The 18,689-nt window shown below is 41.5% G+C and overlaps 1 protein-coding gene across 3 annotated transcripts in view; it reads left to right on the top strand.

Moving 5' to 3' along the window:
• The window catches only part of ncor2 (nuclear receptor corepressor 2), a 170,332-nt gene that overhangs the window by 139,820 nt on the left and 11,823 nt on the right, over positions 1 to 18,689 (top strand). For 2 of the 3 annotated variants that reach the window (XM_037536065.1, XM_037536066.1), the window contains 13 exons: positions 320 to 427; positions 1,768 to 1,871; positions 4,298 to 4,445; positions 5,917 to 6,039; positions 6,130 to 6,204; positions 6,492 to 6,721; positions 7,310 to 7,670; positions 8,056 to 8,271; positions 9,009 to 9,254; positions 10,099 to 10,194; positions 11,405 to 11,677; positions 12,711 to 12,894; positions 14,554 to 15,050. In XM_037536065.1, the coding sequence (XP_037391962.1) occupies positions 320 to 427; positions 1,768 to 1,871; positions 4,298 to 4,445; positions 5,917 to 6,039; positions 6,130 to 6,204; positions 6,492 to 6,721; positions 7,310 to 7,670; positions 8,056 to 8,271; positions 9,009 to 9,254; positions 10,099 to 10,194; positions 11,405 to 11,677; positions 12,711 to 12,894; positions 14,554 to 15,050 (2,661 nt within the window). The remainder of the gene's footprint in view (positions 1 to 319; positions 428 to 1,767; positions 1,872 to 4,297; positions 4,446 to 5,916; positions 6,040 to 6,129; positions 6,205 to 6,491; positions 6,722 to 7,309; positions 7,671 to 8,055; positions 8,272 to 9,008; positions 9,255 to 10,098; positions 10,195 to 11,404; positions 11,678 to 12,710; positions 12,895 to 14,553; positions 15,051 to 18,689) is intronic. The other variant, XM_037536067.1, reaches the window with a different exon arrangement.

Genomic DNA, 18,689 nt, shown 5'->3' with positions numbered 1-18,689 from the left:
TTCCTCTCACTCTCTTTTCTCTCTCTCTCTCTCTCTCTCTCTCTCTCTCTCTCTCTCTTTCCTCTCTCTCTTTTCTCTCTCTTTCTCTCTCTCTCTTTTCTCTCTCTCTCTTTTCTCTCTCTTTTCTCTCTCTCTCTCTCTCTCTCTCTCTTTCTCTCTCTTTCTCTCTCTTTTCTCTCTCTCTCTTTGTCTCTCTCTCTTTGTCTCTCTCTCTTTGTCTCTCTCTCTTTTCTCTCTCTCTCTTTGTCTCTCTCTCTTTGTCTCTCTCTCTTTTCTCTCTCTCTCTTTGTCTCTCTCTCTCTCACACACACACACACAGGTGGGTTGCCCATGGTGAAGCAGGAGCAGCTCTCTCCTCGTGGTCCTTCCTCTCAGGCTGAGAATCTCTCCAGCGCGGCTGCTGCCCACGACAGTCTCACTGCTCGAGGTGAGCGTGTGTAGAAGTTTGTTTTTGGGGCAGCTAGTAAACAAAATGCACAGAATCAGCTCCCACAGCTGCTCTATACTGAAATAATATCTTTCACACCTGTCGCTTGTGTCTTTTTCCCCTTAAAATTCTGACGAAACTATTCTTACATGGTGTTCTGAACATTAACCAGAAATTACAGAAAGGAAACTTGCTGTTTAGTTAATTGTTCTGGGTATTCTATGCTAAACTATTCACAATAACTTGATGTTACTGGTAAATTACTTGCAATTACAGTGAACTGCCATGTTCTTAACACACTTAACATGAGACACTGGCAGTTTCTCTATATCAAAAAATGCACAAAATAGAGTAAATTCAAATATTTAAATTAAACTAATATTTTTAACACTTTAAAATCGATGTAGCTGACCTGTCACCTTTAGACTGACTCGTCACAATGTTTTGCGCTGCTAGCCTCTATTATAGTTTCTGAATTGTCTGTTAAGTTTTCTGTGCTGTTGTGCAATTATTACTTGTGTGTTTTTGGTGTTTATTAATAATTAGCGCTGCACATTGCAAAGCAATTGTTACCCAATATATATTCATCTTACTATTATTTTCTGCCTCATTTTTGTCTGTTATCTGAGTTTTTGAGATATTGACACTGTCCCAGCGACCGAATGTTCAGTCTGATTGGGAATGGTGGACCAGTATACAGCTTTTTGAGTGGCACACCTATCTACTGTACTTCTGCTTAACCAAAAACACCCTGTTTTGCATGTAATCTCTGGGCTATCCCCTGAGCACAAAATAGTGTTGTTCTGTCAGTCAATCATTGTTTTTTTTTCTTCTCATCCCTCTTATCTCTCGCACACTCTCATTCATTTTTGCCCCCACACAATCCCTGTCATTTCTAGGCCCAACAGCCACCAGACTGCATGTACTCCCTCAGGGCAGGTCCTCAAGCTCTAATCCACAGCAGTACCGATCTATACTCCTCTATGTGTCGTTTTTTCCATCCTTTATTCCTCCAATAGAGTCATTTCATTTTAGCACCAACCCAAGCCCTAGAGATCCTCACTCAGGCAGGTCCTCAAGCTCTAATCCACAGCTATAATGATCCACACTCCTCTGTGTGTTTTTCTTTCATCTCCTCCCATAATCTTCCATTCATTTTTAACAACATGTAGTAACCTGCCAATAGCCACTCAGTACACACCCCTCATGCCATAGCAACTGCCTAGGAACACTTTATCAAGCACCTAGCAATGAGATTCAGCTGTGCAACCACTTTCCATTTTCTTTCTAGTTTGAAATTATAAACCTAAATAATAACATGATAAACCTGTGCGTTGCAGGGCCCATGCCAGCTGTACAAGGAGGTAGCATCACTAAAGGCCTCCCAGGCACACGTGTGCACCAAGAACCGCCCATGTCATACCGTGGTGGTTCCATCACTCAGGTAAGAGTGTGTGTGTATGTGTGTGTGTGTGCCTGCCTGCCTGCCTGCATGTCCTTTTCTAATTTTGAATCACTCAGCACTGGCTCTGTTGCGTAAGGAGTTTCTGTGTGTGAGTTTGATGCAAAACAGGTTTGATGGTTGCGTTCACTGTAAGAAACCACTTGACTCTCACACAAGAATAAAACCAGAGCAAAACAGGCTGAACTACAAGACTGAAGCCAGTGTCTTTCATGTACATATCTACCTAAAAATGCAGAGAAGTAGAATATGTTTTTCTATATGGCTGCAAGTGCAGTGAAATAAATCATTTTGCTGCCCAAAGTCACTGGAACACTCTGCTCCTCTGCTGTACTGTAACTACATCAAACTACATCGGATTTGAAATATCAGTCATATCCAAACAGTTTTTAATCTGCTGGTGCTGTTGTGATTCTTCATGCGCCCCTAATAATGTAATAAATGGAATAAGGGGTAGGATAAAATGACTGACTCCAAGTATTGAAATCTATAGATATTTATAATAATAAGACATATTATTACATATAGGTAATTGCGTATGTATTATACTTATTATTATTATCATCATTACACACACATGCATCGATAGATATGCATATATGAGACATTATTATAATGTACATGGGACATATCATTATTATTACATATATTTGTAACACGTACAGGACATTGCATGATATTATATTTTACCAAAGTATAAAAACAACTTTGTGTGTGTGCCACTTTCCATCTTGAGTGCCCACAAACATTACAGCGTGACATAACCAGTGCTCTGTCTACACTGCTCTGTTGCTATAGCAGCAGGTACACAGTGTCCACTCCAGTTCTCTCCTTTTATTAATGTGTTTACACTTCTCCTCCGCAAGCCGGTGTCACAGATCACACACACACACACACACACACACACGCTCTCCCCCTCAGAGCATGCCAACTCATCTACTGTGACACAGATTTTGCTCGAGCTAAAAGGAATGTGGGATGAGCAGAGAAGTTTAATCAGATGTTGGTCAAATCAGCATGCGTTCAGCTTCAGGGGCTTCTCGATTTCATTTCGTTCAATACAAACAGGTGATCCTGTCTATCTCACACCCCTCGAACAAACACACACTCAACTCATTCATAGCGCACCATATACTCTATATACCGTAAGTGCTGAAAAGCAGCACTGCATGCACATAGGCCTGGGCAATTAGGGTGATGTAGTCAGATATCAGCCAGGATTGACAAATTATTGCTAATACTTTAAAGACGGTAATGGCAGTTCTGAAAAAAAGAGAGAGAATTAATAGAGAGCTGCAGTTGTCTCGTGATTTTAAACAGCTTGATAAGTAGAATTAAACAAATACAATTATTAAACAATTACAATATTTTAAGTTCCAAAGCCTAGGCTGCAGCCGAGGTAGTGTGATCCCTTTTAAAATTGCGGCACGAAACTTGAGGAAACTGGTGAGAGAAAATGGAGCCCGTTGCATTGTGTCTGTTGCTCTGGTAGCTAATATGCTGACAAGCTTATGTAGTAGGATAAACTACGTTTATACAAATAAGCTTTGGAACGCAGCTTGTCTGAGGATAATTCTCCATGCAGCTTCCCAAATGTTTGGATGAAATGTAAAGTTATGAAGATATAATACTTCACTGTTTGCCATGAGCATCTGTACCTGAATTCCAGAGCGGCTCCGCTATAAGGACTAGTTACTAGCACTCTTTTGTTTGCATCGTTGAAAGAGAAGAAACAGCCGTGAACCCACATCAGCAGGTGCTCACAAACGCACCTTTTAAAATGAGGCGTCAATCAGTTTGGAGTTTCATTCAAGAATTTATTTTAATGTACCCTATTGGTCAGAAGCTCACTGATGTATTGAAGAGCTGTTAATGATCTGAAAGGTCGAGCTTAATCAGCACCACAGCAGGTTACACTTGTATCATGAGCTGTATCATGAGCTGTATCATGAGCTGTATCATGAGCTGTATCATGAGCTGTATCATGAGCTGTATCATGAGCTGTATCGTAGTGATGTGTTGCATTGTAAGACCAGGTTAGATCGAACTTAAAGCTTAAAGTTCTCTGGCTAAGTAAGAAATCATGCTTCGTAAGATAGTCCTCAGTTCTAATGTTGAATTTTATTCGTTTTTAATTGCTTTAATCTAATTTAATCAAGGTTATTATAAAAGGTCCAGCGTATGGTGCTGTTTTTGGAGCTTGAGAGTTTTTCAGGGCACCTATTCAAAGTGTGCTTCTGGTCATGAGAGCAGCACGCACATGCACTCAGGCCCACTCGCTCTGCCTCCTCTGTCGAAAAGTTGATATTGTATTACATATGCTATTTTTGTTTAATATGCTGTATGCTGGTCTCATGATCGCGTAATGAGAGTGGCTATTGTGTGTGTGCGTGTGTCTCTGTGCACAGGGCACCCCAGCAGACGTGCTGTATAAGGGCACCATCACTCGGCTGATCACTGAGGACAGCCCCAGCAGGGACAGAGCCAGAGAAGAAAACCCAGCCAAGGGACATGTGGTGTATGAGGGCATCAGTGGACACATTCTCTCCTATGACCGTGAGTCTACTGCCCTCACTTAACAGACGCATACACTACCACATATCCCACGCTTTGAAGGAATAGTCGAAAAGTCATACTTGCACAGATCCCCTCTTTTCCCAAATATATTCGAATACGTATTTGGTGTCGGACGTTTGCTTCTGTTGTTTTGCGCTGCTGCGGTGAGTCTGATGTAGCTGTGGGAAGCGAATACATTCATTAGCTAGCATGCCTGAATCATCAGTCACTTGCCTCAAACTGTGTCAAATTGTTAGGTAGTTTTGTTTGTGTTTTTAACACATTACGTAACGTACATAACGGATAGTTCCAGGCCTCAAATTCGATTGGCTGAGCCGTGTTTGAAGCCGTTGTAAAATCCACAATATACGCACACCTGTAACCGCCTCTCAGCACTGAACTCGGCACGAACATCGCTTGTGCTGTTCATGGATTAATCTGTGACTCCCATGCTGCTCTCAGGAACCGCCGTGTGTGCTGATGAAGTAAGAACACGTTTTCTGTTTAAACTGAGGGGCTGGAGACTTATGTTCTTAACTAGAACTAGGCTGGCCAGCTGGCTAACAGGCTAAACAACCCCATCATTAATATCACAGATTTGAATTAAAGCACTTACGATATGATTCACTGTAAAACGGCAGTATAAATATCCAATATTGTTCAGGCTGAATCAGTAATAGTCCCTAAATAGTGTACTAGCTATGAAAGTTTAGAGATTCTAGCCTCAACAACCGAATAGTGCGTCGAGTGTGGATGTGTCTGGATCCCCCTTCTATTATTTATGTACTGATTTGGCACAGGATCCAGCATTTAAACTCCTACATAGTGCACTATGTAGGGAACAGAAATCCATTTGAAATTCAGCCTCTAGATTGGTGCTAAATAAGTCTCACGGTGGTAATTTGGTGACCGAAAAGTACTCACGAAGTGAAAGCTTTTTTGCGTTAAACTGTGCTGTGTTCATCATATGTTCATTGTTATACGACAAAGTTAAAAGTTTGTGAAATGACTGTTGATTATTATTAATAATAACTTAAAAGATTTTCTGAAAATGTGTGTTTTTTATCATGGTGTATGTTGACCACCGTTTTATAAAAGCAATTAGCCATTTGAAACTGTGCGTTACTGCGATTTTATCATGGCGAAGGGAATTTTAGGCGTTTTGCATCACTGCATGCATAAGAACACCCTTCCCTATGATAAAAACACAGTACCGCACAGCCTCTCATGGCTTGTTGCTTCAATATGACACACTGTTGTCTATAAACATAGATAAGTGTCAGAATCCACAAAGTCTCTTTAAGATTGCTTAACAGCTCCACACAGTGTGATCGAGTGATGATTTGAACATGCTGTTTTTCTCATTAGTGGACTTCCATTGCTTGTTAGCTATGTAGGTCACCTCCAGCATAAAACTTAGCTCTTACATGCACACAAAGCCCTGTAACTGATCGCCCCCTTCTTATTGCAGGGACTCCAAACCCTAAAGAGGAGGGTAGAGGGGAGGTGTTGGGACTTAAACGGCCATATGACGTCATGGAAGGGGGCATCTCTCGAGTGCTGCCGCTGCGGGACTCCCTGTCCACTGCTGAGGGTCTGTGAATGCCAAAAACTCTTCCTGCCTTCTGCTTCCTACACTATTACTTATTCACTCTCCTCACCTTCCCTTTTTTCTTGTGTGTAGGTTTGATAGGCAGAGCAATGCCTCAAGAGAGGGAGAGTCCTCATCCTCATCATATTCGTGGTTCCATCTCACAGGGTGAGTTGCAAGTACAAAATGGTCCAGATTTGGAAACGTGAAGGATTTCAAGAAGTTGTTCTGCGCGTTTTGTTTCCTCTGTTTTACACTGAGTCCCCTTTAGATTATCTATTATTTATTGACACTCAAGCTGTTTGGTGAACAACAACAGTGTTAGGGTTAGATTTAAATGTAGGGTTGATTTAACAGGTTCTGCGAATCGGTAAAGGTCTTTTTAGAATGACTAATGGATTGCTGCATGTCTGTCTGTGTGTATGTCCCTCTCTTTCTCTCTTTCTTACTCTCAGGTATTCCTCGTCATGTGGAGGCCCAGGATGAGTATTTGCGGAGGGAGGCAAAGCAGCTGAAGCGTGACTCGCCGTCCCCCCGTGGCCCTGCCCTTGGCTCTGACTCTCTTAAGGGCCGACCACACGAGAGTATCGTGCCCACTGTTAAAGAAGGGGGCCGATCCATTCATCTCATACCACCCGAGGGCGTGATGATGAGCAAACCACCCAAAGAGGGCTCAATCACACAGGTAGCAAAGTCACTCAGAGTTGTTTAATGTGGACTGCACTATTGTAGAAAAACTTTTCGCAGTGGTGGTGATGGGAACCACACATCTGAAGTGCTTCACCTCTAAAAATCACTTCATAGAAATGTATTAAACTGGTTATAAATATACTGCTTAATGCCTGAGACATTGTTTTACAATAGTTTTGAGAAAGTTTTTGACTAAAACATTTTTAAAAAAAAGAAGGTAGAGAGATACATGTAGGGCATCATGAGGCAAAACAAAACTTTTTTGGTTTTACTTTTAACATATTCAATCAAAAAGCAAGAACATTATTATTTAAATTTTATTGTTCCTCTTTTTAACTGTGTAATTGTTTTTTGGGTCATCTTAAGGCTAATTATCTAGCAATTACTATACGTTATTCAGCAGCCACTATGAAACAAAGTTATATATTTACTAGAGTGAGGAACCTGAGCCCACCAACAGGTCCTTAGATTTTAAGGGGTTTAAAAGAGAACTTTTACTATGCAGTTTTTGAGCCACATTGGTCTTTCTTTATGTAAATTTTTTATGCTTGTCTTTTTTTTTTTTTTTTTTAAAAATAAACAGGGTACTCCTCTCAAACAGGAGCCGGCGGGTTCCTCTAAGCGTCATGACGTTCGCTCCATCATAGCCAGTTCCCCACGGCCTTACTCAGGGCTGCCCCCACACATGGATTTGCGACCTGAGCACCGAGGGTCTGAGCGTGGACGCTACGAGGATCCAGGGCCCAAATCCCGGCCCAGCGCAGTAGTCAGCACCTCCAGCTCTATGGCCCGGGCCTCTCCACTGTCCCTGGCAGGAGAACAGGGAGGAAAAGCCCACCACAGTCCTGTGGGTTATGATGAGCGCACACGGTCCAGTTACACCTCAGCCTCACACAGAGGATCACCTCTGTCCAGCAGAGACACCCCCCAGCGGCCACACGAAGGTACAGCCCAGCTCTCAGCTACACTGGCCTACACAGGATGTTTGTGCAGACATGTAAAGTTTAATTAACCAAGATATTAAAATACATTACTCTTTCTGTGTGTACCTCTCTCCTTCTCTTTTTTTATCACCTCTCTCTGTCTTAAGCACTCTCAGAGCTGGATTAGTTTCACCAGAGTAATTAAAATGTTACGCCACCTGGTTCATTCAATAACAATAACAACACACCATACATTCGCGTCTGATAGCAGTTTGTGTTGTTGGACCAGGACTGCTATTATATGATTACTACCTACAAAGACTATTCGCTATTATTAATAAGCCATATAGAAAAATTATTAATATGTAAAACATTGATAATTAACACTCTCTTTTGTCACTCTCAGGTTCTGCTAAAGTTCCTCAGCAGGAGAGGAAGTCAACACCCACTCCTCGTGAGGTGAGCTCCACTAAGTCTCCCCTGACCGGCGTGGCTGAACACCCTGCCTCTCTTGCCTCATATGAGCGGCTGCTGCAGGGTTTGGGAGCAGATATGTACCGCGGCCAGATCCCTCTTCCCTTCGATCCTGCCACCCTACCTCGGGGCATCCCCATAGACCCAGGTAACTCATACACACATTTATGCCAGTGTGTTAAATCGTCAAAGTCCAAAGGAAATCAAATCTCCAAGACTTTACAGGAGAGGGCAAAACGTTCTTAATTTTGTGTGCAAGTTAATAAAGAGATCTTTGATTTTGGAGCATTTCTATTGGTCCATTCATTATGAAATTTTCACACGATGTAAAGGGCAGCTACTGACCTCAAAAATGGAGATTTTTATTTTGGGGGGGGGGCCATCAAGAGCTGATGTTTACAGAAATATAGGAAAATGATTTACAGAATTACAGTTTACAACTAATGTTCAGGTAGAGGTAAGGAAGAAATTCATTGAAGACCTTAGTTTTTTATATATATATATATATATATATATATATATATATATATATATATATATATATATGTGTGTGTGTGTTATATACATACATTCTGTACCATTTATATAACAAGTTATTTGAAAATAAATCAACTGCATGCTTAGATTTTAATGTTATTCTCCCTGCCCTTACGTATGAATTATATGTTAAAACTGTCTCGTAGAGAAGTGGAGTTTATTTGTATTGTTTGTTTATTGGTATCTGTATTAGATTCAACAAAGTTTTAATTATCGGCAATTGTTATGAGCCCAGTGCGTACTTATTATTATACTTATATATTATAAATTCCTTCCCCTTTATATATTATTGTATAGGCTATTGTGCATTGTTCTTTGATGCTATATTTGGCTTTGTCTTGTCCTCAGCTGCATACTACCTGCCTCGGCACCTTGCCCCAACCCCAGGTTACCCTCATCCTTACCCCCCTTACCTGATCCGGGGCTTCCCTGACACGGCAGCTTTGGAGAACAGACACACACTCTTCACCGACTACATCACCTCGCAGCAGATGCACCAGTGGCCGGCAGCCATGGCTCAAAGACCAGACCTGTTGAGAGGACTGGCACCGCGAGACCAGCCACTCACTTTACCATACTCACCCACACCAAGAGGTACACACACATAATCAGCTCATCTCAAAGAAGCAGTTTAGCCAAAAAAAAAAAAAAAAAAAAAGGTCAGCTAATGTAGCTCACAAGTAATGGAAGCTTATAACCACCAATTCACGACAATGTCACAAAACTAAAAACAGTAGAAGCAGCCGTCTTTAAGCATGCTTTCTGTTTGAACTTTTGTCAATTTTTATAGATAACAGTACGCCATCGGTGTCAGTAACCACATAAGCAAGTCTGTTTGAGATTACTTAACCGTTCAGCAAGTGTGTGATGACTTGCTTTGTCCACACAGACAGTGTTATGCTGAAACAGGAAAAGGCCTTCCCCAAACTGTTACCACAAAGTAAGATGCACACAGTTCTCTAGAATTTCTTTGTGTGCTGTAACATGAAGATTTCACTTCACTCGAACTCCAAAACCGCGAGAAAATATTATTCCTCCTCCACCAAACTTTTAGCCAGCATCCACTCAACTTCAAATTCAAATTTATCCATCTGGCTGGCAGATGGCAAGGCACCGTATTACCCTAGAAATTGTCTTTCTGCTGCTCTACTAACAGTTTTTCTGCTGACGTTGCAGTTTAGAATGGCAGTGAATAACCGAGCGCAGACCATATTCAGCACTACATACTTAACATCTCACTTTGTTCTGTGTGTTCATGTGGCCCACTGGTTAGCAGCAGAGCTGTTTTTGCTCCTTGAATTTTCTGCTTTATAATAGAAACACAGTTGGCTGGGGCACCTCAAGCAAGACAGAAGATTCATGAACTGACACAGTGGAAAGGTGGAAAAAAAAAAAGATTCATACTGCAACTTTCTTTTTCTGTTGTTTTTACCTTAAGGAGCATCTGCATCTCCTATGGACCGGATTACATACATCCCAGGAACCTCCACCACCTTCCCCAGCCGAGCGTACACCTCCTCCCCCATCTCACCAGGTAAAGAGAACAGATTTACACCCACTTATATGCACTTATTCTAGTCTGCTACGAACAAGAACACTCACTGCACGCTGCAACTGTGTAACATATTCATTGTTTTTTCACTGACAGGGCAATTACAAAAATGTGATGTTTGAAAAATGAGTGCACCGTAATGTGTTTATATTCTGGAATTTATTAGTGACAAATTCCAACATGTTTTAATATAGGTGGCTGTATGTGACAAAACCTTGTATTTCCAATTTTGCAACTTTACTGGAGAAGGACAAAAACTGTAGGGCGGTTTTGAACACCAGCCTGTAGTTAAAGGACTTAGAAAACAGAAAACTGTTAACACAGAACTGGGAGAGCATTAAGAGTGTGAGTGGTGTTATAATTTGAATTCTAATTTAGAAATAAAACAGGGCTGTCCAGTAGGTTAACTTTCTGAGCAGCATTGTTCAAAAGGTGAAACTTCTTTTTTTGTTTTTCTCAGTTGGAAGTGGTTGAAGGTAACACAAAATGGCTTAATTAACAGCATGTAGTCAGCGTAGTTACATGTTATTGTATTGTATTGTTTGTTATTGTATTGCATTGAATAGCACAGAGTTCTGCGTTTTCTCTTGGTGTCTGCAGTGACATCTTGTTTCTAGCAGTATCTGAGCTCAGGACTGTCTTTTTCTCTAAGCTATTGGTAACTAGCAAAGATACTTTCTCTAGACTGACAAAGCACTTCTTGTAAGTTGCTCTGGATAAGAGCGTCTGCTAAATGCTGTAAATGTAAATGTTATGGCTGAGTGAATAATATACGAAAGATATTGTAAATAAGACAAATACCACATTGAAAATAATACCATGATATTACCTGGTATGTAGAGAAAGAGAGTCTCCAGAAACATCCTCCAACCTGGAAGGGTATCACCAAGTCTCTGCAATGTAGATGCTGATAGTAGCTGTCCTTTTGGGATGGGGGTGGGGCAGCTTCTCGAAAAAAGGCATGATAGACATCTTTTTAGCCCTACCAAGTTAATGCAACAAGATTTGTTTCTTTCTCATTTCTGTTGATCCATTCATCATGGAACTTCAAGACATCGTGAAGGACAGCTAGCATTTTAATATTATATAAAAACAGAAAACAAAAAAATGGAGAACCAACGTTTTATCCTGACAGTGATATGTCGGTGTAACACAAGCATAACATCTTATTGTTTGTTTGTTTGTTTCTCAGTTGGAAGCTCTCACATAAGCAAGCTCCAGGGCACCCCAACGTCATCTGAGCGAGAGCGTGAACGGGAGAGAGAGCGAGAGAGAGACCGAGAGAGGGAGAGAGACCGCGAAAGAGACCGGGAGAGGGAGCGGGAGAGAGAGAGAGAACGAGAGCGGGATAGAGAGAGGGAGAGGGAGAGAGAGCGAGAAAGGGAGAGAGAGCGAGATCGAGACAGAGACAGAGAGAAGTCTCTGAGCCACGGCAATGTGGAGCATGCCCCCATATGGAGACCAGGTAAACACTCAAACTCTACAGGAACTCATTCACACTCGGTGCGTCTTAAAGGGCCCATATCTTGCGTCTCGTTATCCATTACACAGGCTGTTTTTGATACTGTGGCTTTAAGACTGATATGTATAAATGACTATATGTATGTAAGACTGATGGGTAGAAGTTATTGATGTCCTGATTGCTCTGTATCGTGCCTCATTCTGGTCTCAAACACTCTTTATAACTTTGGTATAAATGGCTGTGTTGCTTTCTGTGACATCGCAAAAAACTATGAATTTAAAAGGGCTGTTTTTGTGGCTTAACTTCAATGCAACATATGGACTGGAATATTTTGGAACAATGTTTACATATTACATCAACACTTTCATTTGAAAAAATCATTTGAACCAGTGTTCTCATGTTCTGTACAGGCTTTCAGCTATGAGTCAGTGGCCTTATTAAAGCCACATATTCCTCCTGTAACAGAGAGCCGTTTCTCTCTCTCTCTCAAATTAAATACAGTCACTCGCACTGTTTCCTGGGGGGTGTTTCACAAAGTAGAATTTCTTAGTTAAATAGATGCTTTGTCAAGCCCTTCCAAAAGGAGGAGAGCAAAGGGACATTCGTATTGGGCAGATAGATTATCCAGCCTACTGAGAAATCCTGTGTTGTGACATTTTGAGGATTTTGGCTGGAATGGAAAATAAACAGAGAATAATAGTGTTTTTATACAAGCTAATTATAGCATTTGAAACATGTTGAAAACACTCAGATGAAAGGAACTTGCTACATCTGGCGTTTATCAGCAAAAGAGCTGAATTGTTACTTGTCTTCTATTTCTGGGATCCTTTTAGTCCTCAAGTGAAACGCTACTCTTCCAAAGTGAAAGGCAAAGCAGCTTAAAATGGAAATCAGTGAAAAAGTAGTCACTTCTTTGTTTGTGAAGAAGTATTGTCATTAGAAATTGTTCAGAAGTACTAATCCATCAACATTTTACTGAAGTGAACTGAGGACTAGCCCTCCTGACTGTGCCTCTCTCTGATCTCCCTCTCTGTAGGTGCAGCAGAGCAACCTGGCAGCAGCAGTTCCAGCTCACGTCCTCCCTCCCTCCCCTACAGTCACCAGGCATCCCCTCTGAGCCCCCGTCCACAGGACAGCCTCCAGCAGAGGCCCAGCGTGCTGCACAACACCAGCTCCAAGAGCCTGTCCAGCTCAGAGCACTCCAGCTCCTCTGTACTGAGGTAAGAGATGGACTGTGGCCAGGAGGATGAAGCATTTCAGAGTACTGCAGAGATAGCGTTGTTAGGTGATCTCATTTACTGGTCAACCTTCCTGCAGAGTGTAGCCTCATCAACCACACCCAATTTACCTCATGTTGGTCTTCAAGTCTTGGCTTATATGAGTCTGAAAGATTTGGCCTGGAGGTGAAATCTTTAAGATGGCAGATCTCCAGAGGGACATCTGAATCATCCACAACATGAGATCTTAATTAACTTGGCCCACCTGTTTTTACGCTGCTGTAAGACATCATGGTTCCTCTGCATAATTAAAGTGAATGTTGACTGACACTTGTGCGTTCACTGAGGTTTGCCATTCTGCTTAGCGCATCCGATTTCAGTATAACTTGGCTTTAAGTGTGATCTGTGCATCTACACCAGTGGTTCTCTATCCTGCTCTGCACATTTGTTTTCCTGCCCATTTTGACCAGGAAAAGGCTTGTGAAGGGCTTCTTAATTGTATGATTAGTTGGCTCAGGTTTGTCAGAGGAGCACAAACACTAGAGGGCAGTAGCAGTTTCACACCTACTTGTTTACTAGGCAAGGTTTAGTTTGACAGATGTGAACGCGCCACACAAACTCAGGTGCGCACTAAGTTGAATTGATGAAAATTGAGGCTGATGGTTCCACTTCCAGATGAACACTGGTTCACTTCACTACTTGTGGGAACACATTTTTATAATACTCTACACAAAACAAGAGAATTCAGTGTCATAGCATGTTTTTCATCCAAGCTAGGCTTTTTGATGATTGGATGGATCAATGCCCTTTTCACATAGGTGGAAACTGTTGCCGTGCTTAGGCTACTATTAATGATGGCTACAATCTCAGGCCCTATAGTGTCAAAGACTTCCTTAAACAATCGAGAATCCAAGGCATCTAAAATGCAGGAACTCGCTTTCAATTACCCAATAATTCCTTTCAATTCCAAGAAGGTGACGGGCTCAAACTGCTCAAAGACGGAAGGACAAGTCACTAAAATAGGGGGAGTAAAGGAGGGACATTTAATAGCAGGCCTTAAATTCGTGATTTTCTCAGTGAAAAACTGTGAGAATGTTTCACAAATGTTTACAGAGGGTTTGAGACATGCAGGGTTTTTAATGTTCAGAGCAGAATCTATGGTCTTAAACAGTGCACGAGGTTTATGGCTGTTCTTTTTGACAATGGTGGAAAAATATAACTTTTTCAACTTTCACTGCTTTTTGGTACTTAAACCAGCTTTCCTTAAGTACTTCAGTACAGTAATATCCAGGGGGGGGTGGGTATTGGGGGATAGAAAGTGGTAAAAACCTCTGTTTTTAAAATTGCTGATTAGACCTATCAAAACACTGTCTGGGTGTGGTCTTATTTTTCTAATGAACACACTTGAATGACACGCCATAGTTCAGCAATCCCAGCTAGTTATCCTTAGCTTTCGCTTGGTTGTTAGCTTTTGTACAGTAAGCTTCTGTGACTCGGAGAGAGAAACTATTGGAAATCTTGTGATTGGTGAAGATGATGCTTACGTTAGCATTACCCAGGATTAAGATTGACCTGCCTGTATCAAAAGGAAACTGTTTTGGCTGTTTGTGGCTTTAGGTTTTGTTTAGTCCTAATATGATTGTTTTTTATTCTTCTCCTCAGGTCTTTGCCTCAGGGCTCGTCCCGCTATCCGAGCTACAGCGGGCACCTGCAGAGGGTCAGTGTGTCTGAGGCTTACTCAGTAGGGGGCCTGGACCCAGGTGGGGCAAAAGAGCCTGTCCGAGAGGGGTCCAAGAGCCAGGGCCGTGGAGCTCTGTCCAAACACCAGGACCTCTCCTCATCCTTGTCCTCCTCCAAGTCCGAGCCCAAGTTGGCGAGCCCCGGTGCGCCCGGGGTCTACTCCTACGCCCCTGGCACCCACATAGGGCGAGGGCTCCCCCTGCTGGCTTCCGAGAGCAGTGCCGGCTCCAGCAGCAGCGCGCCAAGTAGGGAAAAGACTCAAAACAAAGCGATGTCGATTCAGGAACACGAACTTCGCGCACTCGGTAAGACCACCATGACAGCGGCCAACTTCATAAACGCGATTATCATGCGTCAAATTTCTTGTGATACGGGGATGCCAGAGGCTGGTGCTCTCGGGGCCAACAGCGCCTGTGATGGTAAGACGCTCTGGACCCCCGGGGCCGTTAAAAAACACCCACCCCCATCCCCTTGTCCCATCCCAGCATCCTCCGCGCCCTCTCCCCTTCTTCCCATCCCCTGCGTCTGTGGCCTAGTGCACGCTTTGTGGTGGTTGGCATTGATGAGAATCAACCCAATTTCATACGTGCATTCCTTTTGTTCAGTTTGAGTTCATTTTTTTTTTTTATATTTTGCTTTTTTTATCTTTGTATTTTCTCTTTTTCTTTTAACATATTAAATTAGGGCTGCACAATATATTGTTTTTTAATCATCATGTCAATATTTCCCTTTGCTGAACTGAATATAAGCATATATGCTCACCAGTCAGCTCCAAATGATTTTTGAATTAATGGATCAAAGTATAGCAGTGATTCTGATCGACATAATGCAGGCCCGTCTTTAACCAAATCACATTGTTTATTCACTAGTGCATTTCTGAAATATGGCAAGGCGTATCTCACTCACTGTATGTAGCAATGCGAATGCAACACTGATATTTTCTTCATATCGTGCAGCCCTATTTCAAATATTGCTTAAAGACCACCAAGGGTTTCACTCTTACATATTGGGTGAAATCATTTAATCTTAACCACAGGCATATTGGATCTTCCTAAAGTGTAGAATCCTTATGGAAGGATTCTGCAGCTATGACAGCTGTTGACTTCAAAACTTTATACATGGATTTGTATGTATCGGTGGGTAAGTAATGGCCACAGGCGTATAATTGTGATCCATTCTGCACTCTTGCAGTCCAGAATGCCCTACTGGGAAGACCCCATGCTGCTCACTGAAAGAGATAGATCCTTAGGTGAACTTTAAGAGCTCATTCATTCAGCAGCGATGCGGCCGCTATGCCTCGCACGTCTTTATCTGCCTGCCTTTCATGTGTCCACCCCCCCCACCCCCTTTAATTTTGGCGAACATTCTCATCGCTTTCATCTTTGATTCAGAGGTTGTGTTTCTTAGCTCTCAAGGGAAGCTGCTTGCTGTATTTGGATAGCTGTGTTGAAGGAGGAATTGAAAGGGAGAAAGCGGCAGCATGAGGTTGGTTACGAAAGATGAGGGGATGGGGTTCAGAGAGAGAGAATGTAGGGACTCCTCCCAGCCTCAGAGGAAGGTTAGGAAGTTGTGAAAGAGGTTAGCAATACCTTTAGCCCCCCCCCAGAATCTGCATGTGCACTACAGACCAAACGTTTGGGGACGCCTTGCTTTTATTTTAACGAATTCTGAAAGTGTTGTTTGATGTCGGTACACGTCTGTGTTGTCTTAACGTTAGCGTTAGCGCAGTAAGCCATGACAGAGTGCCTAAAACTGTAAATAATTATGGTAATGTGTTTAATTTTAGCTAGTTGGGAAGAACTGTGTGAAAGGTTGTGTGTAGATGCTGCTAGAAGTCCTTTGCTTTGGCTTTTCAGTGCTGCTGTATGAGGCTCTGCCCCTTGAGAGGTCAACACATCCAAATTATTAGCGCTGTCAGTAACTTGACTAATGATTAATAATAATCAGTCAGCTCTTAAAAGGGGAGTGTACTATGTATTCTCAGCATTCAAACTGTGTAAATTCACAATTTCTGACCTTAAAATCATTATCCGTGGGAACAGGGATCCAGTTTTCTGCCAGATATTCTGCTGATAATTATACTAGTTCTTTTAATAGACATGGCAAATAACTAAACCCCTCAGATTAACAATACTTTTTATATTCAAAACAGTTTTGCACACACACACACACACACACACACACACACACACACACACACACACACACACACACACACACACACACACATATATATATATATATATATATATATATATATATATATATATATGTGTGTGTGTGTGTGTGTGTGTGTGTGTGTGTGTGTGCATATATATATATATATATATATATATATATATATATATATATATATATATATATATATATATATATATATATATATATATATATGATACTGCTTAACCACCTATGGATGGTCTTATAATTTTTAGTCCAACAAATCTAATAAAACAGAGAGTGAGAAACAGATTTGAGCACATAACACAGAATATTTTATGTTAATTGTCCAGAGTTTATGGAGAGCCTGTATTATTATCCAAGCTTTAAACATCTGTATACCAAATTTGCGAGGAAGAAGAATGTCTGCAGGTAACCTGTATGAATTGACAGCTGCAAGTTCTTCTTCACCAACGGGACTTCACTCTGGTCTGCAATAGTTTTTAATAGTGGCATGTTAATGCAGTATTCAGTTGATGTATTTGGTAATAAGGGTGCCTACAGAGTGTTTTATAATGGCCCCGCCAGTCAGATCTCAGACCTGAAGCTGTGTGCTTTATATCACCCGTTTTCTGTGGGTACATTTAGCTTCAACACTGTGCTTCATGTGTATCAAAGTGTCTTTCGTGATATGAGGAGCAGGAGCCCAAAGGTGGTTCAAACACGTGAGAGGTGTGTAGATGAGTGCTGACATCACAAGAGGGTGATTGAGTGGGTTTCAGTTTTATTCCCAAGGTAGTAATATTGTAACAAACACACACATTTTTGTCATCTAAATGAACCTGGTCAATTATCCCAAACTTGCAAAGAGAACACACTCGGTTATGTTGTCTGTAAAGACAGGTGTGGTGTGACCAGACACTGCTCTGTCCAAAAGCTGTATTAGTCTGGTCTGCAGTGCTCTTGTACTCTTAGATCTTCTGCATTCAGTGCAAAATAGTAGTAAATGATGCTGTTTGTAGCTCACTGTGTCCGTTATGAGGTTATTCTGTGCAGAACACAGTGCAGATTGCTTTAATGGCTATTTTAATGGGGCAAGGAAGCCCAGCAGTGGAAGTAAAGCCTGGGGGTATCGAGCAAAGGAAATGGTTTAGTTTCAGGCTTTTTATTTTGTGATTGTGCTGATTGTAATGACCACTTTGTGAAGTAGATACAGAGATGGAAGATGGTGGGAGTAAAGGAGATCATCCTGTAGCACAGTCTCTGGCTGCTTAATGCACCTTTACTGTTCACTATCTGCTTGACATTTCAAAAGCATTTTGCTTCTGCTTTTTTTTCTTGTTTGTTTGTATGTGGTTCTGCTGTAGTGCTAAAGAGAAGTAGAGTTAAAGGTTGAGTTCAGTGTTTTTTGGACCAAATTCCATCTTTTTGCAGGCGAGGTTGCTTTTCAGTCTAGATAAGCGTTTTGATGATCGCGTCTCTGAGTAATTAACTGCACCAGCAGCTCTGATGTGTCATGAAAATGTGCTCAGATGACTGAAAATGGCAAACGCGCTGGTTTTCTGTGATGAAAATAAGAAATAATTTCACGTTAGACATTCATATTCTGAAGGCTTCCGTAATGTAGCATCGCCTTTCTGTGTCTAGATGCTGATATACACCTACACTCCTTTCAGAATTTGGGCTAGTCAGATCACTGAGGAACATTGCAGATGAATGTGGTTTTAATGATTAAAACTGCTTGAATTTTTTTCCAAGGCCATTTTGAAATAATGTCTTCTTAAAAGCCCAGATTTTTTATATTTATTTTTTTTAAACATACTTGGGCTTCGTTAGTTAGAAAGCATTTCTAATGCAAATGAATATTTGTAAATGTATTTTTACTCCAGTGTTTTGAA

The sequence above is a fragment of the Pygocentrus nattereri genome, chromosome 29 (assembly GCF_015220715.1).
Source record: "Pygocentrus nattereri isolate fPygNat1 chromosome 29, fPygNat1.pri, whole genome shotgun sequence".
Taxonomy (NCBI): Eukaryota; Metazoa; Chordata; class Actinopteri; order Characiformes; family Serrasalmidae; genus Pygocentrus; species Pygocentrus nattereri.
This window is presented reverse-complemented; position numbering and strand designations above follow the sequence as displayed.